Here is a 26,323-nt window from a genome sequence, read left to right on the forward strand (position 1 = left end):
CAAGTACAGCATCATCTACTTGCACATTTTGCACTTTTATCTTTTGCGAGAGAAACTTCCATTGCTTCGGAGTATCCATGCAAATTTTCAAGTCATTCTGACCAGTACTTATTGTATAGTTTTGGAATCAAAACTTAAATTATAATCACCCTGTATATAGCTGATTATTTTTCATAAATCTGTTACTACTATACAGTAGAACCTTGATTAACTGGACTTAACAGTGAAAGTATAAAAAAAAAACAACTATTAAATATTAAGACTGGGAGATATACAGTAGAAGATGTGCTACTTCTTATGGGAAAGAAAATGTTTGAGGTAACCTACTAGTACACTAGCCTTTGTCCTTTAAGGACAGCTGGTGTCTTTATTGGATTATAGGACCATCTGTGCCCCTAGCATGATGGTGTCACTACTGTTGCTGCTTCTTTGTGAAGAGAAAAAGAAGCCTGTGAGATAATACACCACTACATTTTTACATACACCACTACAATGTGTGATGCAATCCTTATTCATGAATTTGCTAAAGATATAGAGTATCAGAATGTAACCAAAGGTTAGAAAATGTTGTAAGAATGAGAAATTTTGGCTTTTGTATATAACTTTAAATAACTAAGATACTTCATATGAAAAAAATATATTCTGGCCACTTTTATGAGACTTTTTGACAAAAAACCACTTATAAAATCTTATGTCATTTAAAGATATACTATCAGAATGTACCCCAAGGATATAAAATGTGGTAAAAATGAAACATTTTGGCTAATAATGAACCAATATGATATTTTTTAGGCCACTTTTATTTTATTTTCTAAAAAAACCACTTGGTTAAAACCGTGGTTTAAACGAAACAACCCTGAAACACGATAATTCAGAAAAGTCTGGAAATTTGTAAGCTTTCAGTTTATTCTACCACATCCATCTTTCTAGTGTTAACACATTGTTGGCTGGTCAAGAATATATAGCACAAAAGTTAACTTTGACTGGTCAATAATGTGTTAACATCAATTTATGAAAAATGTCTTAATAACAAGAAACAGGGGTTAATTGAGGTTCTGATAATCGGGGTCCTATTGTATATAATTTCTGGTCATGCTCTCTTATATGAAAATAATTCATTTTTTGATGTTCTGTTAATGCTCAAAATTCTTACATGAAGTCATGAAGCACAGTGAATATATATTTATGAAACCTTTTGTAAAATTTAGTGCTTTTGAAAAAAAATCTAGTTGATTTTACAAATTTATGGTATAGTACCGTTACAAATGTATTTCCTGAGGTAACAATATTCACAAATGATTATAAAGTTATTGGAATTAATGTTAACCTTTTTGATGATATTAGATATTTAAAAAATGAATCATTAAAAAATAGTTGTCTATATATAAGTATTGATGGATATCTGCAGGCGATTCGTTCCTACCTTGGAAAATCTTCAAAAGATCTCTCTGGTTTCCCATTCTTTAGCTGGTTTTATTGGAATCAATGAGATGAAGCTTGCTCGTAAAATTGCACTGCAAATTTTATCAGAAACCACAGTATGGATTAGTCATATGTTCAGGTTTGTATAAGTTTCCTCTTGAAAACATGAACACTTAAAGCCATAAAGTACAGCGGTACCTCAGCTAACAAAGATAATTCATTCCAGAATCACATTCATAATCTGAAATGTAATTTTCCACTGGTTTCTAGACAAAACAGTGATTTGTTCCAGGTAAATGTCCAGAATTTAAAGATAACTTTTATAAAACACTAAGAAGCTTTGTAAAAAAGTTGAAAACTGACCAAAAGCAGAGATAAACAACTTCATGATAGAATAAAGAAGAAGAGAGACTAAGATCTTTTATTATACACTATGCATACATGCCAACCTTGGAACCAAGACCAAGTCTCTCTGTAGGTTCAATGTTCATCACCTGGAAGGGAGGGGGTCCCCCCAATTTTTTTTTTGAAAATATTTTTTGGGTGCAGTTCCCCCCCTCAATTTTTTTTGAAAAAAATTCTTTGCGGGCAGTTCCCCCTCAATTTTTTTTGTGACTTTTTAAAAATTCAAATCAGTTTTTCTTCAACTTTAGAAAAAATGTGAATTTGACATTCTTTATCAAACTAGCAGTAATACTGGGACTGCCCACATTTTCTTTATATACTGTGAGCATTAAAAAGGGAAAAAACATTGTTTGGGAAACCTAGGTGACCAGAGTAGGCATTCAAAAAGTCATTGTTGCTTGACAGTTTTTTTTTACCCTATTGGACATTTTCCAAACTCTGCAACTTTTAAAGTAGCCTATCGCTCAATTTGTGGCCTGTTTAGTACACACAAAAAACTTGGCAAACATTGGTATGAAATTGTACATTTGTATAAAGAACGCACATACTGACAGACACACAGAAAATCAATTTTATATATATAAATATTGAGTTTTTTATTTTACAGCACTATCTGTGAGTGAAATTTCAACTTTCTTTTATTTATCAAAAAAATGTCTAGGCTGCAATATGTTATTTTAGTATAAACCACACCTTTTATGTGAATTTTTGGTTTGGTATTAATTTTATATTCTTGGCTTGATATTTATTTTTTGGAGATGTGTCATTTTGTACTCGATAGGGTAATGAAATTCAAAGAAAGTCTTGAACAAAAGAAGTTTCCAAAAAAAAAAAAAACCAGACTTCCATAGTTTTTTTACGATTTGCTGTAGTTTCATATTTTATGGTAGAAATCTGTGGCAGTTGGGAAGTATGTACTATGGTGCACAAACTAGTCAGGTTCATAGGTGTCTGTGTGATATGGTCAGCTCATTTCTCTATCTCATATATGCAGATAGATAAGCTCCTATAATGCCCAGTGCCCAGACCATTGAATTTGATCCTATGAGTGTCTTTGCACTGAAAGAATGCCTGCTCTGAACATTCAAGTATAAGCTTCCCTTTTAAATGTTTTTTCTTAGCTTAAGCATTTATTTTACATGAAATGGCTTAATGCTTTCCAAAAGAGAAATAGAGGCATATCTGGAAAGTGATTCCAATTAGGATGTAATTTAATTTGGCTTAAGTAGCTGCATTTCTGATGATTTGTACAAAAATTTAGCTCACAATTTGGCTGTTTTGTTAGGGAATGAATACACATGTACAAAATTTTCATTAGCTGAGATACAAACATCGTTAAAAAAATCTTACCCAAAACATTTCTTTGTGTGCTGAGATGTTCATTAGCTGAGGTATTCCCATATTTACTTTGTTTTTGCTGGTTTTTTTTTTTAATAATTTGCTTCAAAGAGACAAATTTGTGTGCAAGTTAAATATCATTCAAAATGTTTAAGGCAAGCTTTTATTTAACATTTTATTGTGCATAAAAAAAAAAAGAAGAAGAAAGATTTGTGTTGGTGGTACTTGATTTATATTTACTCTTGCCAATAGGTTCTTTGATTCTTCTTCTTTTTTCCACCGAGATGTTAGAGAAGGGTTGGTTAAAGTTGCTCGCCTGGTGCTGCACACCAGATATCCCAAGTATGCATCTGATGGTTATGAAGCGCTGTATACCCGCCCTCCAGTTATTTATTACAATGGACTTTGCAGGCCTGGTCTTGAACTGTATATTTGTACCGAAGTAAGTTTTTCTTTGTGATTTTGTGAGCTGAAAACAGTGCTGTAGGGAGCAGAGCAATGACTTGTGATTTGATTGTTTTGCTCAAAATAATAAAATTTTCCTCACCATTTTAGATGTTTTTATGTATTGAAAATATTGATACAAGGTTCCTAATACCTGGAAAATCAGGGAAAACTTTGTTGTCAAGAAAAGTCAAGGATCAGACATTGAAAATCAGGGAAATTTTTAAGCATTGGAATTTTGCTCCAGAGATTGCGAGATGCTATATTAATTTTCTGTCCAGGTCTATCAAGTCTTTTCTCCTGAGTGACATGCCATATTTTTGTTCTCTCTCTCTATTTTTTCTTACTACTATATTTTTAACACTTTTTTTTAATTCACTCTTTATTACATTCTTTATTAGTTTTTCCTTATGTTCCTTTCCTACTGAATGCCTGTGTAGCTGTAGTTAATAGTTGCTTTCTAGCATCATCCATTATAATGGATGGATTATAATTGATAATTATTAATATATTTATTCTATATGGAAGACAGAAATCATTGTCTGGGCCTACAAGTCAATTTTTTTTGCAGCTCAATTCATTCAATCCTGCACTTGTGAGCAAAGAATAAAAAATACTCTGTAGCTCCAAATATATTTAACTCAAATTTTTCAAGCACTGCTAATTTAAAAGTTATGGTATTAGCTCTGAGAACGAATATGCATATGTTTAGTATATCTGACATTTATGATTGATTGAGATTGTGATAGCAAAAACAAGCATGAAGCTTAAACTATCTGAAGAACCTTAAGATGCGGCGAAATAAAATTCAGAGCAGCCAATTCTATCAATTCTTGATTATTTTAAATGTTTAAGAACTGTCCATAATCTGTAATTCACATTTCTCAGCATGCTGGCCAATATGGAAGAACACATAATAAAAAGCAAAATTAAAAAAATGCATAATGAAAGAAATAACAAAATTAAACAGTTCTGTGTTTGAGAGCACTATCGTTAATTTTTTTGGACAAAAAAAGATTCTCTGTCTCTTTTTAAAGGGAAATCTTGATATTCTGTTATTGCTTATATTTGTATATATTATATTTATATTTTTTATATTGCTGTTATTTGTATAACACACTTGTTATGGTAGGGGTAATATCAATTTTGATGTTTCAGAAAATATTCGGCTATTTTATTTCATTGTTAGGGAAATCTTCCAGTTAGAAGTTGTAGGAACCCTGAAATATATTTGAAGACAAAGGGGTAAACAATGTAAGTGCCAAAAAATTTCAAACATGGTTGTTCCCATTAAAGTATCAAATGAGCAATGCTTTATAATGTGGCAAATGTGAAAAGTGCCTGGTAATCTTCTAAGTAGTTCAAAAGAGAGGGCAAATAGATCGCTAGTGTGAACATATTGTTGTGTGTGAAAAAAGTTTTTTGCGATTTCCCAACATTTTCGCTTTTGGCACTTACCACGTTTACCACACATTTTACAAGGGATATTAGAATCGTAATAATGTTAATTCCAAACAGTATTTTTAGATGAATACAAATTTTTAAATCTATTTTTTCATCTATTCTCTCTAAATAAGATGACAGATAGAAAATATCTATGAATTTAACTATTAAATAATCATATAAATACATGAACTAATTTACTTTTTTTTTTTTGCTGGCTAAATAAAATAATAATACATCTCTTTATATCAAAAATTTAGAGTTTTATAGTATCATCAAAAATTTATTTTTCAGTTGGGTTTGCCTCTTTCAAGTATTACATCAGTTCCAGGCAACAGCCGTGAGGGAGCACCATGCAAGATGGTATAATTATAAACAGTTTTTCATCAAAAAGTATAATATTTTGTCGGTTAAATAATTAAAAATAATGTGATTTTCCATACTCTTTGTCTTACGCTTGATTATTGAAACCGCAGGATTCTTCTTGTGTATTTGATTTCTAAGATGTCAATGAAAAGGGATTCTGTTCCAATGAAAAACCTTCACGATGTCCAAAAAAAGGCTCCAAAGCACAGTTTCCATGATATTTATTTGATATTGAGTTGATCATTTGATTGAATTATTTTCTTTAGTGTCAAAAGTCTGATTGCCGAGTGAACTTCTTAATAAGCAGGAATAGGCCTAAACATTTTTGCGCTCTCACCAATATTTTCTTTTTCATAGAAGGGAACTGTGATGAATTATTGAAACTATCACATTTATGTAACAAACATTCAATCTATTATAAATGTTGGAATGATTTTAGAGCCTTCAACGAGTATAAAAAAAAAACAAGCCTGCCGTTTGGAATCAGCAATAAATTGTAGGTCCCGGTTTAATTAGCCCTCGTGTGCAGAAAATGACAGTGGTGCGACAAAAAATGATCAAATGATTTTAGAACAGTGGTCTTCAACTGCCGGTCTATGAAACATTTTGCGTTATTCACATAGTTGCTACTTAATTTTAAATTAGGGAAAATAAAACTGGTATTTTATTTACTAATCTGTCTGCAAATTATTTATCCCATTTCAAGTCGTTTGTGAAATTGTTCAACTATTTTTACCGGTACACAGATATAAAAAGGTTGAAGAACACATTGCTTTAAAGTGAAGTTGAAAACCTATCATTTTATCTTTTTTTTTTAGATTTTGGAAGTTCTTGATATTGAGAGAGATAGACAGCGTTTTCTCAGCCCAAATGTCAAGGAAACAAATATTTTCTGGATATTTAGCTAACAGGAACTCAGAAAAAAAAAAAAAAATTAATCTTGTCTCTGCTTGGACTCAAACTCAGGCCTTCTTGCAGTGCTTGCCTAGTTTGTGAGAGGACCTGGGTTCAAGTCCCTGCGGAGACCAGATGACTTTTATTTCTGAGTTCTCCTCAGCATATTATCCAGAAAATATCTGTTTTCTTGAAATTTTAATAATGTTTGTTGCCCAAATTAGGTTTATTCAAACAAATAACTATTGTATTATTCCTTTCCAGGATCTGCATGCTTTAGAAAAGTTGATCCTTGCTGATGTAGCTGCTGCAAAAACGCCTCTTCTAATTATTGCTTGTGCTGGCAGCTCACTACTTGGTCAAGTAGATGATTTTCAAAGATTGAAAGAGCTATGCAGTGCTCACAACATATGGCTACATGTAGATGGACATGCACTGGCATCTTTGTGCTTAGAGCCACCAGATTCTGTGAGAAATTATGCTTTAGAGAAATTGCAAAATCTGATAGTTTTTCTGAAGAATTAATGGTTTCCTTTAATTGATATATCTGTCCAAATCAATAAACAAATACTTAGGTACATTACTTTATTTTCTCCACTGTAGAACTTTGATATTGTGGACAGCATGACTTTGTGGCTAGGGAAATGGGTTGGAGTTCCAAATTTGTCGTTTGTTGTATCCTTTGAAAGCTGTATTTTATGTTATGTTTTATTTAAAACTGTTCAAAGAGAGGAAAAAAAATTACATTTTTGCTTCTATCTTGCTAGAGCAGTAAAAAATTTAAATGTATGAAATTTTTTAAATTTTTGTTTCTTATGTAATAACACATCTGCAAATTTCTATTTCCTTTAGTTTTAATTAATTACTTTTTAGTTATATACTTTGTGACGTATTGAAATTTCATTTTTTTTTCTTTTATCAAAAAAATTGGTCAATGTTTGACTTTCTTTTTCACGGGTTTGGTTTTTCAGTGTTATACATGAAAAATAATTTTTATGAAAGGGTATGCATTTTTTTTTTCAAGTTTCTTTTTATTTTATATGAGTAAGGTAATTAGTATGTTTGAATTCTTTAACATTTTTAGACTCTCTACAGATTAGCAGCACCGCCAGCTAATGTGCGCACAACAGCTTTAGGACTTGCCTCGCAATTATTGCTTGATTATGTTCTTCCTGTTTGGGTTACGTTTCAAGCTTTAGGTTATGAAAATATTTGTCAAAGGATAAGACATTGTTTAGATTTGGTGAGTTTAACATATCTGTTCCTTTTTGTTTTCTCATTACTCTAACTCTATTGGAGGTAATGACAATTAATTTATTTTTTAAATAACTGCACAAACTCCAATTGATTGAGCATTCCAGTTTTACAAATGGAAAAAAAATTCACTATGTTTAAAAGTACAATATAACTTCAGTTGTGTATAATTCGTTCTGTGAACATGCTCAATAGTTTTGTGGTGTGCAGACACCCTCAGTAAATGCTCACAATTCATTTTTCACTCGTTAGATGGCGTCATCGTACCACAGTGTACATCCTCATCGCATGTTTTCCCTTTCCTGTACAAAGTGTTTTTCTGTGTGCAAAGTGTACAACTCGACACATGTACATTACATTATATTATAAAATATAAGGTTTTGGAGACCATACCCACACACATAGAGGGACATAGACTTGGTTGAAGGGGTGCAGAGAAGAACTACACTTGTCCTTATTGGCACACAGGGCTTGAGTTATGAAGAGAGAGACTTCATTTTTTGAATGTTTACATTGGATGATTGCAGGTGTCAAGGAGATATGATCCAAGTGTTCAAAATTTTTAACGGGATGGATAGGATGGACCATGAATTATTAGTACACTGTCAACCAACTGCTTTTACAAGAAGACACCAGTATCGATTGGTAAGTGACAATGTGAGGTTATGGTGTCGCTGGGAAATTTTCTCTAATAGGGTTATTAATAAATGGAATGGCTTACCCTTAGAGGTAGTAAATTGTAACACAATTGACACGTTTAAAAAGAAATATGATGAGCATGTTGGGGTAAATTGAGAAGTTATCCATACTTAGAATAAGACAACCATAAGTATTCTTTTGGGCATTGTACAATATTTCATCATGTATATATATTGTTTGTAATTGCATTTGTTATACAGTTGCTGTATTTTTGAAATATATGTCATCCATATTTATTATGGGCACACCTTCTTCCTCAGCCACCTCGTTGGGCATTTTGCCTGTTGTGGCATTGTATTTGTATTATTATATTTTGTCACATCAGGGGGTGATGCATTTGTCTATCTCATGTCATGGAAACAATTCTTATTATATTATAATTTAGTCAAATATCTTTAATCCAGTTAAAATTTTAATTTCCTTCTGAAAATCTTAGAGTCATCAATATTTCTCACATTATTCATTATATATAATGCATATATGCACAGAGCTGCCAACTTTCTGGATTTAGCCCAGGAATACTGGATTTCATGACATTCTCAGAGCTTCCAGGTAATGAATTTATGTTGCCAGGTTTCAGCTATTGTCATCAACTTAAAAAGAATAAAAATGACAAAATTTTTTAGAAAGAAACCTCGTCCCCATTACATTAAAAAGATCTTGCAACATAGCCCCTCCTTGACTCCAGTTGTGGTAGCCTATATGAAAGATGGTCAAAGCCATCTAAATATATGAATGTACACAAACATGTCCATTCACGTTGAAAATGTTTTTTATATGCATGTTAATGTTAAAAGGGCTTGTAGATGATTCAAGCACCATACTTTCTTTATGTAATGCTACGCTGACCATATTTCATGGTGGAAATTACAAAAAATCAGGATCTATATTCTGTAAAATACGGGGCATCTGAATTATGGGCAAAATTCTAAATTATTAATGAAAATTGTCGATGGGTGGGAAATTAAGGACTTTTACAAATCTCAGTCAATTGGAATAATTTCACGAAAAAAAAAACTAACTTTTAACATAATGAAAATGTCCAGTAAATATCAGAAATTCTCATGGAAGCATTGTTGGAAAAACTGAAATTCCTTTAGAATAGTCGGACACCAAAATTATAATGAAAAATATAGCTGTGTTTCGTAAAATATGGGTAATATGGTCACCTTATGTATTATTTCTTATTTTAATTCTTATTATGTCCATAAATTTTTTTTAAAGTTTACAAAATTTTTGAGCAAATTGCTGGATTTTCATGAGAAAGTTAAAGGATTTTTACCTTTTGGAGGTTGGCAAGTATGCATGCATTAATAAACCCTTCAATAGTTTAACCTTTGGGATCCTTAGAGGGGTTGGGGGGGGATGTCGTGAGCTTGGAGGAAAAACAACTTATTGTTTGCAAATTTTTTCAATGTAATTCTTGCGTTCAATATTATTTTGTGAAGGGATCTATGTCCTCCATTTTATTTGATGGGATCGGGGTCAGTGGGAACACAAAAGGTTGAGAACTATTGGTCTGACCATTAAAATTTGGCTCTAAATAGTAGGTCCTGTTCTAATCAGCTCTTCAGAGAGCATAAATAACAATATGACAATTGGCAACTCAGTGAAAGTAAATGTTCGTGCATAATACAGTAAGTAGATCCCATTTAAGATATCCTTGTTTTAGGCATTTTCACTTTTAAGAAGTCATTTATAGAATCCCAATTTTTTTTCTCTTGTATTGAAAATTTTTTCATTCGAGAAGTTTTCACCTTCTCGCAAAATTTTCATTGTATAATCCTAATGACATCTTAAGCAGGATGAACCAAACACTGTAGGACCTCCCAAGAAAGCTCTGCTATAATCCTTAGTTTCTGCAGAAAACCGATTGGAAACTCATACTCTAGTTTATACTGTATGCACTATGTACTGTTATGCATTATTTTTGTTCAGTTGTTATGCTTTGTTTCTTTCCTCCAGTTTTTGTGTAAAAAAAAGTGTTTCTTGTACTGTCATTTCATGTTTGATAAGTGTAAGTCCTATCCTTACACCATCTTCTATTCCATCATTATAGAAGATGGAAGCACTTATTATTATAGCCCATATTAGTAGCGCTTCATTATACACAAATTTTAACCTGGTACTTTAGTGAAGTCACTAAATCATTATTTTGTACTCAAAAAACTTAACTTTTCCCATGTTTCAGAATTTTTTTTTCTTTTTTTTCAGACTAGTTATTTTCTGAGGCAAATTGAAACAGTGAAGGAGTTCAGAATCATTGTGAGTGGATGAAAATTTTTTGTCATTATCAAAATTACATTTTTAGTGACATTTTTTTTTCTTTCAATTTTTTATTTCCAAAACAATGTTGATGGTGAATTATTCATAGTCACCTGTGCATGTGTGTGACCATAAGCATAAAAAGAAAAAAAAACTCACAAGTGCATTGGGAATGTTTGTCTAATTATTCATTTTCATCCTTTTATTATGCATATAGGCTATTACATAAATTGAAGATCACATCTTCAATGCTTTAATTTTTATATTGTTAGAGGTGGTAAAAGAGCACATATTTGTCAGTGTCTAAAATGTTACAAGAACTCTGCCAGATGTAGGAAAATCTTAAAGAATAACAATCTCCCATTTGTTTAGAGTACTTTCATTTGGATTTTCTACAAACGTCTTGAAAGCTTGTCTTGTTATTTTATGAAAAATAATGTATGACTAACTTTTTCGGCTACAAGAGCTTTTTTCTTTTAGTAGGAGACTATATTGTTACATTTTGACTTAATGAGTTCACCAATATTTTTAGCCATCTTAGTGACGCTTCTTTAACGTTTTCAAATAGCGGAACTCAGTTTTTCTTTTTTCCTGTTTAAAATGTTTTCATCATTACCATCATCACCTACCATCAATAGCACTATAAAAATGGTGTTCAAAAATGTTCATGGTTTATCCATAATAATTTTTAACTGCATTGTTTCAAAAAACTGGTTTCAGGCAAATATGATTCTCACAAAATATAAATCAAATTTTTCTTTCTCTTTGCAAAACACAATTTCTTTTCATTCTTTGAACATCTTGGAAATGACATTTGCAAATGTAAAAAATTTTCTATAATGATGTTTCAGTTTGCCATCAAACCGAAAGATACCCAGGCCACATCGCCATATGGTAATATCAGCTCATTGTTTTCACAGACTGGATACCTCTGGCAATTTACAAAAACCTACATTAAAAGATACATTGTAATCATAAGTTCAGGGTAGGCAAAAAGTCTGTAAAAACTTTAAAAATGAATGAAAACCAGAAAAATAACCAAAATAAAAAATGGTTTGCAGGGTTAGCATAGTTCACTGGAATTTTTTTGACAGGAAAAAAAATAATTAAGAAACAGCCGATAGGTTATTCTGGTACGAGAGATTTTTTGGCGGAAATGTGCAAGTGAGACGGTTATAAAGAACTTCCGCTCCTAATCTAAAACTAGTTCAGTTCACCATTGTAAACTGTATGTTGACCTGCTGCACTCTGCCGTTGCTGGATTTGTGACTCGCCCACAATGTGTTATCTCCTATGGTGGTGGTCATGTGGAACACATACTGCTGTAATAAACAATTTGGACTGTTTGTCATTTGCATATATTTTCTTTGACTTGTGTATGTTAGCATCACCTGCCGGTTGTTATTTTTTTTTCCTGTCTTAAAAAAGTTCCTGTGACCTAACGATGCTAACCCTGCAAACTGTCTTTTATTTTGTTTATTTTTCCGGTTTTTATGAATTTTTTGTTTCTACTAATGGTTTGCCCACCCTATATAAAATCATAATCTAAGCATAAAATCAGCTGTGAGATCATAATCTACATATAAAATTTTAAATCAAATATATAATCCTCTATTGCATATTAAATCTTAATTTTAATATGAAATCGCATATATGAATCAGGTATAAAGTTCATAATCGATTTCATCTTCAATTTCAGTTTGCAAGTTTTCTTGCATATATCCAGTTAGAACAGCATTTCTGTTCCAAAAGCCATTTAGGCACCATCTGTCCACTCTCATCAAATTAGGCAAGAACCATTTCCAAAAAATAATAAATGAATAAATATCAGTTGCAGTGGGATGTAAAACATTGAAAAGAAAATATATCTTTCCTCTATATGAGTAAGGATCACTGGCCTATATATACAAGGGAAGGGTTTTGGGGTACAACTTCGGCCCCCCCATGAGTTGAAATTTTGGTGTTCATTGGAAAATTATGTATTGAAATCAAAAAATTGTTGAAAACACAAGATTGAGAGTGCCTGAAGTAGACTTCTTGTTACTTTTGAAAATTACTTAATATACACTGAAGAGCCAAAAAAACTGGCACTTGCCTAATATCGTGTAGGGCCCCGCGAGCCCGCAGAAGTGCCGCAACACGACTTGGCATGGACTCGACTAATGTCTGAAGTAGTGCTGGAGGTAATTGACACCATGAATCCTGCAGGGCTGTCCATAAATCCGTAGGAGTAAGAGGGGGTGGAGATCTCTTCTGAACAGCACGTTGCAAGGCATCCCAGATATGTTCAATAATGTTCATGTCTGGGGATTTAGGTGGCCAGCGGAAGTGCCTAAAGTCAGAAGAATGTTCCTGGAGCCACCTTGTAGCAATTCTGGACGTGTGGGGTGTCGCATTGTCCTGCTGAAATTGTCCAAGTCCGTCAGAATGCACAATGGACATGAATGGGTGCAGGTGATCAGACAGGATGCTTACGTACCTGTCAGAGTTGTATCTAGAGGTATCAGGGGTCCCATATCACGCCAACTGCACACGCCCCATACCATCACAGAGCCTCCACCAGCTTGAACAGTCCTCTGTTGACATGTAGGGTCCATGGATTCATGAGGTTGTCTCCATACCTGTACATGTCCATCAGCTCGAAGCAATTGGAACCGAGACTTGTCAGACCAGGCAACGTGTTTCCAGTCCTCAACAGTCCAATGTCGGTGTTGTCGGTCCCAGGCAAGGCGTAAAGCTTTGTGTCGTGCAGTCATCAAGGGTACACGAGTGGGCCTTCGGCTCCGAAAGCCCATATCGATGATGTTTCGTTGAATGGTTCGCACGCTGACACTTGTTGATGGCCCAGCATTGAAATCTGCAGCAATTTGCGGAAGGGTTGCACGTCTGTCACGTTTAATGATTCTCGGCAGTCGTCGTTGGTCCCATTCTTGCATGATCTTTTTCCGGCTGCAGCGATGTCGTAGATTTAATTTTTTACCAGATTCCCGATATTCACGGTACATTCGCTAAATGGTCGTACGTGAAAATCCTAATTTCATCGCTACCTCGGAGATGCTATGCCCCATCTCTCGTGCGCCGACTATAACACCACGTCCAAACTCACTTAAATCTCCATAACCTGCCATTCTAGCAGCAGTAACGGATCTAACAACTATGCCAGGCACTTGTTGTGTTATATAGGCGTTGCTGACCGCAGTGCCGTACTCTGATTGGTTCCATATCTCTTTATTTGCATACGCATGCCTGTACCAGTTTTTTTGGCTCTTCAGTTTAAGTGATTTTAGAATCCAAACATTATATTGAAGAAATAGACATTATACTGAGGCTTGACTGTAGTATGTCAAGTTACATTCTTTAGTTACTTTTTTGTATAGGTTGAAATGTTGAAATAGATTAAAATTAAAATATGTCTTTGTTGTCCCCTCATGTCAGAGGCATGAATGTGAAAATTTACAAAATATGGGAATGATGTTTGAATGTTTACTTTACCTATGTTGCTCTGTGAGTGTCATTTTCCTAAAATGTTTTGTAACATGTTTTTCAACAGGAAGGGGGGGGTGTGTTAGACATTCATGTTTCTGGAAAAACTTAGATAGCAAAATAAGGGATTCAATCAGCTGATAAACCCCAAAAAGTGAAAATTTGTACATTCACGCTTTTGACACGAGAGGAATGATATGGTTATGATAAATCAATATGCTATTCAATTTAAGTATGAAATGTGCTTGGAAAGGGAAAATACAATGACTATTATATTCAAAATATTTTTTTTTGACAAAACGTCTATTGAGAATTATGCACCAGCTCATGCGCGTCATTTTTCTACACAATTGCAACCACTATTCCAACATTTATTCGGTCTAGATACTTATTTCTGTACTCCAGTGTCATAGAAATCTGTCGCTGGCTACCAGAACCACATTTAAACTCATTTTTTATTGCGAAATTGTCATGAATATGTTGTCTTCAAGATGTTTTTTCAGTTAAACAAATGAAATACTCTAGCATAGGCTGCATGCTGTATGGTTGAAACTTTCCACTTGTATCTGCTTGAGAAGTGATTGGTGACTGTCTCTGTGTGATCCAGAGTAGAACATCACTTGTCAATATTATACTTTGTTTGAACAGTCTGTCAAAGGTGTTGTGTGGTTTGGCAATATGTAACAGAATTAATGATGTTGCTAGGAGGTTTATCAAGGCAATTGGAAGAATGCTTCTTCTGTCCTAGAAAACGGAAGTAATATCTCAGAAGGAATTTTCTTCTTAGATCAAGTTTTTGAATTTCTTGACTTTTGATGTACACGAATGGCATCAATGGCCCACTTATGCAGTTAAACTACTTTTCTGTATTTACATTAAGTATCATTATTTTCCGAGCAACCTTTTGTACATTGAATAATATGCCATGCTTATCCAAATAAGTTTTACTTAAAGAAATCTTTATTTTCGTACAGGGCAGGGATCACTACACAAGGTCAGTAGAAAGTGCTTCTTCGGTGGACAAGCAGATTGAAAATGACAAGGTAATATGCTACAAGATGAAGTTTATTGCTTTTGATAGAAATTGATGTGAGTGAATCATGATTCTATCTGATTGGATTAACTTTTTTTTTTTTAATTATATCCAATTCCAACTGCGTCATCGAAGGCCTTTGTTCATTTGGAATCCTAGGTGATTCTAGAAACTTTGAAGCTTTCAATACTTTATTCCTCAAATAAATGGATTGTAGCCAAATTATATATAGAGTAGTGGTTCTTAACCTTTATAACTCACAGAGCATGTTTGGAATTAATCTCTATAGAGGACCCCTTTTAGCCTCTTTTTTTAAATATTTATTTGATGCATTTGCTGATTCATATAATTTTTTTCTTAGACTGGGCGCAGAGTCCCTGGGAAAAGTGTATGCAGAGTACAGGTTGTAATGTAAAAAATACCCAGTTATATTGCATTTTGATACACCGTGAAATTATATATAGGTTAAATTGTGTTCTCTCGTACCAGTGGTGTAACAGGTTTCTACTGTTTATCGATGCTGATATTGAATTACATGTTTTTAGCTACAGATCTAGAAAAAGGTCCTTCATTTAAGATAAATAATAATGTTTGACAACTAAAAATTCTTAATCTAATTTACAGGTGCCTTTTGCTGATACGCTTCCGATTGTCGTATTTCAGTTTTATCAGCCACAAGAATCAGGTAATTTGAGCACAATATTGTGTTTGTTTCAAAAGACTATAACAAATGAGGTTTTTAATTTTCAAATTTTTTGGAGAGAAAAACAAGAAATGTTGATAACTGGTTCTGTGGTACAATGTTTCAAATATTGTACTCTTATTTAGAAGAAAAGTTGACTTTTATCTATTCCAATCTCTCATATGAGTATTATTTTGGTAGAAACAGTTGTGGAGTATAGTAACTCAGATTGATGATATTCTCCCATAATGTACCAAAGGATGTTGTGGTTTGATACCTGATTCGCCCTTGTCAGAATCTTTCTTGACAAAGAGGTACAACAGAAATGGCAATAAGATGATCGCCAAACAAATTGTTACCACAAGAAGTCCTCCACCAAGGGATTAGCACATTAACCTAGTAATAGTGGTTCTAGCAAAAAATTCTTGTGATTACATTATCTAAAAATAACTAAAGCTTATACATTATCAGATTAAATAAACTTTATTATATGTATCATTTAAATATATTGTAATATATAATTTGAGTTTTGGGGTTTAGTTCCAGTTTTTCCTTGAGCAAACAGTTCCTGTGTGCTCTTAGTTACCAACCTGTGGCAACCAACCTAAGATTAGCACATAAAAATTTGTAAAAATCATGATTCAAATTAAGCTGATTTAAATCGAGATACCTTGGTGTGAGATGCCGAAGAACTATTCCTTCAGTGCTTCTGACATGTTTTATTTCGGGAATTTAATTGTTTCTGAATGTTGTGGTAATTTTATAATTTTTGTTTTAGCTTCATCTGATACCTGATGTGAGTAAAATCATCTGATGTGTAACAAATAATTTACTTTTGTTTGTTGTGCAATGATCTGGTTTTAAATAGGTTTTTATTCATTTTAGAAAAAGAGAAACAAAATCAGTTTGAACAAAGAAATCCATCATATTATGATAATTTGAATTCGTGGGTGAGTAAATCCTATACATTTTTAATTTTTAGCACCAAAAGAAAAACCCACTGAGTTTAAATAGTGAGTTTTGCTTCTAGTTTTATTTATTCGACCGGATTTTGATGAAATAATTTGAACCCTTTTAAGGGTTGTCAATATGTGTTTTATTTTTGACACTTTTTTTTCTTCACAGTTAGCTCAGCTCCTTGCAAGGAACTTCCTATCTATAAAAACAGATGTTGCAGATGTTGATGAATATGGAGTGTGTCTACGAATCTGTTTCATGGAAACTGCTCACGGTATGTTATTAAATAATTTTTCTAACAGCATAGTTTAATACTATATTAAGCTATGAGGTGCAATTCAGAATTAAGCAGTGATCAGTAATGAAATGAAAATAATTGAAAAAATGACAAATTTATTAATAGTTTCAAAAATTTACATGATTACTTTATTTTTCTACATAATCACCATTGCGTTCCAAACACTTTTGATATAACAATTGAATAATCGACGTTAAATCTACCCAAAATTCAAAACTAACACGGCTATACTCGTTTCAGAACTATATGAAGTTCCTTCATCAGTAGCAGAAACAAAGAAGAAATGAAATATTGAAAAACTCCTTATAGTGGGAGTTACTCGCTGTTGTAGACCAGAGTCAAATTCGAAAAAAAAAAAAATTGAAAATTTGACGCTGTTGTAGACGAGAGTCAAAAATTTTTGAATTTGACTCTTGTCTACAACAGCGAGTAACTCCCGCTATAAGGAGTTTTTCAATATTTTCTTTCTTCTTTGTTTCTGCTACTGATGAAGGAACTTCATATAGTTCCGAAACGCTTATAGCCGTGTTCGTTTTGAATTTTGTGTAGATTTAACGTCGATTATTCAATTGTATTATCAAACCCAAAAGGTAATTCATTTCTACTTTTGATATCGTGAAACAAATTTCTTCAAACCTTCTGCATAAAATTCTGCTGCCTGGGATTTCAGCCAGTTTTGCATTGAGATTTTCAATTCCTCACTTTCCTCAAAACGTGTAGACGCAAGCCAGTTTTTTTTGAGATGTCAGAAGAGATGAAAGTCACTGGGACAAGATCAGGACTATAAGAGAGGGGATGATAAAAAATCTCCCATCTAAATTTTTAACAGTTTCGGAGCTTAGCATTTCCCGTCGTCTGTTTTGAATAGCACGGTGCAGTTCAGAAAGTGTTTCACAATAGACTTGTGATGTAATGGTTGTTCCAGGTTCCATAAAATCAATGAAAAGTACACCCTTTTGGACCCAGAATACAGTTGCCATGATTTTCCTTTGAGACTGGATTTGTTTGAATTTTTCAGTTTAGGTGAACCAGAATGATGCCACTGCATGGATTGTTGTTTCATCTCAGCATTGACGTATGAAATCCACATATCATCACCAGTGACAATATGGAAAAGAAATTTGTCTCCATTGTGGTTAAAGTTGTCGAGAAAAGCACGTGCAGATGCCATTCTGCGATCTTTGTGAGCATCTGAGAATTTTCTGTACCCATCGTGCACACAGTTTCTGATAACTTAGAGTTTCAGTCACGATTCTCAATAATGTCCCAGAAACTTCTGGAAATTCTAGAGAAAGATTGCTTATATTGTAAAGCTATGATTTTATTTCACTTTTGCATTCACACGCTCAACAAAATCGTCAGTCCGGACACTAGGTCTGCCACTCCTCTGCTCATTGTGAACATTTGAACGCCTTTTCTTAAACTCACGACACCATTGCCTCACTTTTCCTTCACTCATTGTGGTAGGTCCATATGTTTCACACAATTGACTGTGAATTTGAGCAGCCTTATGTGATCTTGCATTTAGAAATCTAATCACCGATAGAATTTCACTACTGGTGGGATTTGTTATTACTGCACTCATTTTAACACACTGTCTTGCGAAGGCAGACAACAATCAAATGACAACAATATGACCGTTACATTCCCAACAGACCAAGTAATTCTACTAAGCATGTGCGACCCAATCGGTATTGCCACTCGTTTTTTATACTTGCTTGGCCCTTAATTTTGAACTGCGCCTCTTATTATTGAAAAATCGGAAGACAGTAATCAAGATTCTGTATGTGTTTGAATCCACAAAAATGCTTTTTGTACCAGTATCTGGCACACCTCCATTGTTCTATTCCACATTAAGCTTATTAGATTACTTGTTTGTGTGACTTTTTAAATCTCTCTATACCTTCTTGAATTATTAACTTAATTTCTTTGCATTGGAAGCCTCTTTATCACACATTGCATATATATTTTTAGAAGAAAAAATGACTCATATTTTTTTATAATTTACTTTGCAGTGATGAGTACGACAAAAAAAGACATTGACCATTACTGTTCTTGTCTGCAACATCAGTTAGTAAGTTAATTTTGTTTATTATTCAATATGTTAGAAATTTTTTTTTTTAAGTTTCCCATGTCAAGTTGAATTGTTAAGCTGAGTTACATTTGTCCAAATACCTTGGTAATTTTTATTTTTCTCTTGAAGTACATGGTATAGTGTATACCCAAAAGTGAAGATTAAGCTGGGAAGAAAAAATTAAATACATGAGTGTTACAGTTGTATTACTTTTTTGCAATTAAAATAGTTGAGAAAATGAATTAATATTTTCATGCTATAGTGCATGGTAATGTGAAATTATACCTATTTTACTGAAAATTGGTTGTCTAGTACCTACATAAAATATTTTAATGTTCATTTGTAGCATATGGTTTCTTTACATGAGATTTTGAACAAGGAGCTATACTGTTATGTTATGCTGAAAGCCAAGAGACTACTCAAACCTAGGTTTTATTACAGTGAGATAAAAGCTTGAAATGGAAACTTTTGTAGGCACTCTTATTGATAAATTGTAATTAGTAATTAATAAAATTTATTAATTTATAAACTTGCAATATAATAATACCCTGCCCCATAAACATTAACTGAGGCAAAATAAGGGAAACATGAATTTTTTTTCGTAGTTTGTCAAACTTGCAAGGTGATAAAAATGTAAGAGTTCCATCACTTCTAATAGTATTTTTACTTTCAATGTTCTGCCAATGAAAGGTAGATGTGGTAATGATATTCTTCTTCCATATTTTGGTTCCTGATGAGTCTTAACTTTGGTTAGTTGGCCCAATAAACATTTTTACTGACTTTTTATTTATGAATTTGACGAGAACACAGTCACACCAACTTTTGCTTCTGAAATGGTTTTTGACACTATGTCTATGAAGTTTTGTTCTCTTTCTCTATTTCTCAACTTTCATTTTTCAGGTCTATAGATGAAGCTTGTGTTGACTCAGGAGCTTTATATTATCCCTTTCTCCAGTTTTGTACCATAGTTGATTAAGCCAATGCAAGTAGGTACGGAATTTGCACAGTCTTTGGTTCTACTTGCTCCAGCAAAGGAAAAAGGCCCCCCCCCTCCAATTCATACCTGCCCTAAATAAATATCACGATATGTTAAAATAATAAACTAAACAATAAGAAAGGAAGCAGTTGAGACAGAAATATCGATATTAAGCCAATTCGAACTTTCAGAAATACTCGAAATGGAAAAAACACAACAGGTAGCAACATGATTACAAATCCACCTCCTCCATATGAAATCTTCTTATAACAACATCAGACTGGAAACAAGCACAATTCTGGCAACATAAATACATTAGGATTACACATGCGCCCAAAACTCGCATTCCAGTATGGTCCAATTCTTTAGAAATTCTGTAGAGGAATGTGAAGGTATCTACAGTTAAGTAGTAGTTCACTTGGTACTTTTATCATAACATATACACATATTTTACATAGCTTGATTATATTAAAAATATACTTAGTTTTAATTTGTTTTAAATTCTTCATTTATTTATTTTATAATTTTATTACTATTTTTTAAATTATTCTACATTGTCAATTGCTTTTTAGTGTGAATTAACAGGGGGCGGATGATGACATTTTAAATAAAATCCATCATTGATGTTATTATGAACTTGAATATCTCTGTTGTTGTGGTGCTGCTCCAAAGAATCAGATTTTTGTTAACTAATTTTTTCTCTTTCATAATCTTTTACAGAGCATTCTGATGACCACAGTGAGGCAAAAAGAGCTTCTTTACAGAGCACATGCCTCACATCGCAAGTTAATGCTTGTACAGATCAAAGACTGGGCTGGTATGGGTGGTGCAAGGTAAAATAAACCCCATGATTTCTGAAATCCACAGAGTACATTCCTCGCATTGCAAATTCATGTTTATACAGATCTTATATTTGTTATATTTTATTCTTGTAGTTTGCATATCCAAAGTCTACAACACATTTAAAACATGAATTAGTTATATATGACAACCAGGGCCGTAACTAGAATTTTTGTTGTCCCCCGCAACTTTAAAATTTGATAGTTTTATAACAGTGTTCTTTGTTCCCACATAAAAAATTTCCACTCCCTAATTTTTTCCACCTGGGGAAGTTTCCCCCTTTCCCCTCTAGTTATGGCCCTGATGGCAACCAACACATAAATATTTCAGTGATCTTACTAGAGGTGGGAGGAAAGTCATTGCATCTTTGTTCTTTAAAAAGTCAAATCAAATTAACATACAGTGGAAAATCTTTTAACAAATGCTTTTAACCAGGTATTTGGCCAATTGATTTCCCGTTATGCTACCATGACATAAATACACATCATGGCCAGATGATTGGTTAAAGTCCAGTGAAATAGGGCTTCAATGTATTTTGCTATCTATTAGTAAATATTTCTCATAGCTTAAAAAATTTTGATCTCATGGATGTCTGTTAGAAGGTACCTCTGTATTTTTCTCTAGATGTCAACCAATGTAATTGGAATATGTTGAGCAATATGGCAGAACTTCTTAAGCACATAACAGGCATTTCCCCAAAACAAACTTCACATTAGGTACAGGTACATACACGCGACACCAGGGCAGGACGAATCGCGGGTGTCAGGTCACCATGGCAACTAAGAAATTAGTATTGGAGCCTAACCTTTTATATATTTCAGTGATCTTAATATATAAAAGGTTAGGCTCCAATGGAATTTATCTAGTTACTAAATGGAATTTATCTAGTTACTAAATGGAATTTATCTAGTTACTAAATGGAATTTATCTAGTTACTAAATGGAATTTATCTAGTTACTAAATGGAATTTATCTAGTTACTAAATGGAATTTATCTAGTTACTAAATGGAATTTATCTAGTTACTAAATGGAATTTGAGGAAATAGAAAATTTTTGGAATTTATATCGGGGTATCTATCAATACAAAAGGCTGTCTCTATGTCCTGAAAAAGTTGAAAGAGATATTATTTTTGACCTGTTTTTCATACAAAAAAATATTTGGCACCTTAAGAGATTGTTCTGGCACCCATATATCTTTGTGATTTGTCATATGCTATGCTAGCCATCTATTTATATGGCCAGTTTAATCAGTACTAATAATAGTCCTAATTAAATATACATCCAATCAACAAATAGACAATTTTGTCACATTTTGCTGTGTAAATTTATGTATCAAGAAGTATTTTTTAGCAACATTATGTCTGATGGAATCTGAATTCAAAACATCTTTCGAGACGAATCAGAAACATCTTCATTTTTGTCAGCAAGAGAATTTCAGACTTTCAAGATAGTTTCATCACCACTAAAGGGAAAGAAAGGGTATTGAGGAAATTGATTTTGATTTATAGAGTTCCCGATAAACAAGCATCCAGTCAATTGATCTATCGTATCACAAACTAATGGTTTACCATCAACCTAAAAAAAATTTATGATAACATATGTATGTGTAGTGTGCCCGAATTCAGAATTGTGACCTATTTTATTTTTATTCACAGTTAGATGTATTATTCTTCTCAGTAACTAAGTGGAAGCCAGAGAGATAGATGGCTTTTTTTCAGCCCAAGATATCAAGGAAACATTTTATTTTCTGGATATTATGCTGAGGTGAACTTGGAAAGGAAAGTCATCTTGTCTCCGCCGGGACTTGAACCCATGCCCTATTTCATACCGGGCAAGCATGCTACCATCTACACCACTGGAGACACGACCCTGCCTTCATTATTTCACGCACTGTGGTGTGAGGCACTGAAGTAGAGACATTAGTAGCCTCTACTTCAGACATTAGTAGACATTAGTAGAGAGATAGATGGCTTTTTCTCAGCCCAAAATATCAAGGAAACATTTTATTTTCTGGATATTATGCTGAGGTTAACTCGGAAAGGGAAGTCATCTTGTCTTCGCCGGGACTCAAACCCAGGCCCTCTTGCATGCTGTCATCTATCTCTATTAACCGTCCCACCTGGGGGCCAATTCCTGAAGTTAAGAGAGGCTACTAATGTCTCTACTTCAGTGCCTCACACCACAGTGCATGAAATAAGGAAGGCAGGGTCGTGTCTCCAGTGGTGTAGATGGTAGCATGCTTGCCCAGTATGTCAGAGCGCCTGGGTTCGAGTCCCGGCGGAGACAAGATGACTTTCCTTTCCGAGTTCACCTCAGCATAATATCCAGAAAATAAAATGTTTCCTTAATAGAAGCCATTTTGTTAGAAAGCAAGTGTAAATAAAAACTAACCAGTATAAAATAGGGTTTCATAAACTTCTGAAAAATTCTTATGTATGAATCTGGAATTTCTACATTATTGTGAAAAATTCCTACTTTTGAAAAAACAACTTATTCCTGAAAAATTTACCTGGAAGAAAGACTTTACTTTCCTTTCCCATTCCTGAATTCCACAAGCATGATGCAAATCATTGCCACTGTATAAAAAAAAAAGTATTTCATTAATGTTTGGGGGGGGGGACAAAATTTGCCATGTGACCAGCATCAATTTGGTTTTTTGACATCTGAAATTGGTGGAATGCCTTGTATTTGCTTTGACCATATGTCCCATTTCGGGCGTGATGGAGATTTTTTTGTTGCCGTGATTTGATTTGGGAGTGGTAATGACTGGGGGTAATTTAATCCACTGGTTGGTATGATTGATGACTTGGCACTGATTGGCAACAGCTTGCGCAATATCACGTTTTTGCAAAGGGAAAAAATCCTACATTGTTTTTCAAAAACTCTTTTTATGTTTGTTTTTGTGCAAAATTTGGATCCACATGAAAATTTCCCTAATTCTAATTCTCCAAAGTTGGCAGCTATGGGATTTTTTCCCCTACCACAATATTTATTACTATCATAGCTTTTTTCATTAGCATTATTTTACGTTTTTTTTAAAATAAAAAGCTTATTAAAAGCTAAAATAGCTCATCAAATCACTGTAGAAGGTATCTTTCTTTTCTTTATTCTTACTTTATAACAATCTAATCATTCAGAACTCAACATAAAATTTAGTGGGAAGTTGATTCACAATTCAAAGGGTTAAAACACATTTATAACTTTTTTCGTCCAGATATATACCAGATATATGGTGTGATAGGCTTAATGAGCTCACTGATACTGGCAAAGAGGACATCAACAATTTGAATGCTGAACTAGTCGAGAAATTGAAAGCTTCTGATTCGGCATTCTCTGTAGGTAAGGAGTGAAAATTTTGAGAATTTTTTCCTTTATTGTCTTTCACTTTTTTTATTAATGCAGTATTAGTAATAGCTTGTGTTTTTTTTATCCTGGTTGCAATTGAAACTATAGTGCAAACCAGGGAAGTACGAAGGATTGATCTTTAGAAAGAGCACAAAAAAATAAAGCTGGGGAAGGGAGGCACAAAAATTTTCAGTTACCTCCCTTCAAGACCATTTAAATTAACAGAAATTGGTATTTGCTTTCGATATTTTAATTTTTTCCCATTAATTTTTGGTCGTATTGGGCACCTCTCCCCTTCCTCCCCCCCCCTCGTATGCCTGTGCTGCATGCCTCTTAATATGATCACATTGGGACTTGAGAGTTTCTGAGATAATAATAGCCATTTGATAATTACAATCGAAAGCTACCCAGAAGCAAATATGCTGATCATGTGTCCCATTCCATTCAAAAAGTGGGCAGAATTGAAAAATATTTAACCATGCTGCTGCATTCCGCTGAATTATTCTTGTTTTTATCATACTGTATTGAACAGGATTCCTCCCCCCCCCCAAGTTGAAATTCCCCCCATTTTTACTTATGAATCCCATAGATCTCTTGAGTATTTGGGCTCACCTTGAGTAGGCTATATTTAAGTATTTCAGCTGAAAACTGTGAATCTGGTCAACTGAAAGAAACTGACCAGAAATTGAAAGAAGTGATTTTTTTTACCTATTGCATTACCCTCACTATAAGAAAGGCATTGTATAAACAGCTCCACTGATACATAGACCATAACGGCTATTCTGGTTCAATTAAGATATTATGAACAGAGTATAGAAAATTATTGTGAACAAGGGGGAAGGGGAAGGTGTACCTTCTACATATAGCAGGTTGATAAAACGATATCTTGGAGGAAAAGTCTGGTTCAATCTTAGCTTCAAAATGTGCCAAAAATAAAATTTTGCATGAGAAAAAAATTCATAATATAAACTGAAATCCTGATAACTGTCAACGAAATTCTTATCATTTTATGGTATAGGTCCATTTCGTCTTTTGCAAACATGATAACAATACTTGAATGATAACATCATCCATCAGTCCAATAAGTGGCATCCACAGTATTTTGGTTGACCCAATAATCTTGAAAAGCGATTTAAATTGAATGCATGTATATATATACCATCGTGAAATTCAAGAACTTATATGGTATGTATTTGATTTTTTTTCATACTTGATCACAGGTGAGGCTGACGATGGAATGCTATGTGTTAGGTTTGGTATGGTCGATGAAGATTTGAAAATGGAAGAGTTAGTGAACTTGGTTATGCAAGTTGGACAAGAAATTGAGGATTCATCAAAGGTAGTCATTGTGATATTTAATTAAATTTTTTAAATTCACGGTGGAATCTATATGGAACGAAACATCAAGAGACTAAAGTAACGCTCCATTTTAGGCAGGTTTCTGTCTTATAAAAATGAATCATACATGGGACTATCTTTTGATTCCCGTCATGACAGGTTTCCGTCTCATACAGTGTTCATCTTAGACTAGCTTCATTGTATAAAAAAAACTTGTAGATGTTTCACTTCCGAAGAATTTTAGTACAATAAGAAGTTTAGTGATTAGTTATATGGCAGTTAATATTACACATTGCATATGTGTTGGATTAATTTCCAAGACGTGTGTTTAAGTTTGTAATCAGAAGTTGGTTTATTTTTCTGAATGTACAGTAGAACTTGGTTAATTCATAATTTTATGAGCTCTCCTTGAGTTAATGTTAAAATTTTTTTGTTTGATTCAAACATTTTTACAAATTTTTTTGATAATTTGAAGTTAGATAGATTGACATTATTCAGCTGGAGTGCATCGAGACTGGGTACCACTTAATATACCAATTATGCTTTTCAACCTTAGAATCAAAGTGTAACATTTTATCTGAATCCTTTTTTGTCATTAAGAGCATTAATTACAGAAAGTTCCGATTGTAATATGCTAATGGAAGTATATTTCTTTGATAGCATAAAAAATAGCATAAAAATGATAAGCAAAATTTGAAAAAGTTTCATAACACATGATCATGAACAGTTTTTGTAAAATCAGGTCATAAAATAAACCTTGTCAAGAC

The 26,323-nt window shown here is 33.3% G+C and overlaps 1 protein-coding gene across 1 annotated transcript in view; it reads left to right on the forward strand.

Annotated features, from left to right (window-relative positions):
- Window positions 1–26,323, forward strand: part of LOC149067513 (pyridoxal-dependent decarboxylase domain-containing protein 1) — a 62,087-nt gene that overhangs the window by 24,119 nt on the left and 11,645 nt on the right. The window contains exons 5-19 of the mRNA XM_089252764.1: window positions 1,409–1,561; window positions 3,418–3,607; window positions 5,347–5,415; window positions 6,577–6,780; window positions 6,916–6,987; window positions 7,397–7,555; window positions 10,480–10,530; window positions 14,988–15,056; window positions 15,671–15,731; window positions 16,614–16,678; window positions 16,854–16,959; window positions 18,999–19,057; window positions 20,754–20,866; window positions 24,088–24,212; window positions 25,439–25,557. Of these exons, the coding sequence (XP_089108890.1) occupies window positions 1,409–1,561; window positions 3,418–3,607; window positions 5,347–5,415; window positions 6,577–6,780; window positions 6,916–6,987; window positions 7,397–7,555; window positions 10,480–10,530; window positions 14,988–15,056; window positions 15,671–15,731; window positions 16,614–16,678; window positions 16,854–16,959; window positions 18,999–19,057; window positions 20,754–20,866; window positions 24,088–24,212; window positions 25,439–25,557 (1,615 nt within the window). The remainder of the gene's footprint in view (window positions 1–1,408; window positions 1,562–3,417; window positions 3,608–5,346; window positions 5,416–6,576; window positions 6,781–6,915; window positions 6,988–7,396; window positions 7,556–10,479; window positions 10,531–14,987; window positions 15,057–15,670; window positions 15,732–16,613; window positions 16,679–16,853; window positions 16,960–18,998; window positions 19,058–20,753; window positions 20,867–24,087; window positions 24,213–25,438; window positions 25,558–26,323) is intronic.

The sequence above is a fragment of the Pholcus phalangioides genome, unplaced genomic scaffold, assembly GCF_987345545.1.
Source record: "Pholcus phalangioides strain wild (caught in Gottingen) unplaced genomic scaffold, Ppha-v1.0 ptg000030l_1, whole genome shotgun sequence".
NCBI lineage: Eukaryota > Metazoa > Arthropoda > Arachnida > Araneae > Pholcidae > Pholcus > Pholcus phalangioides.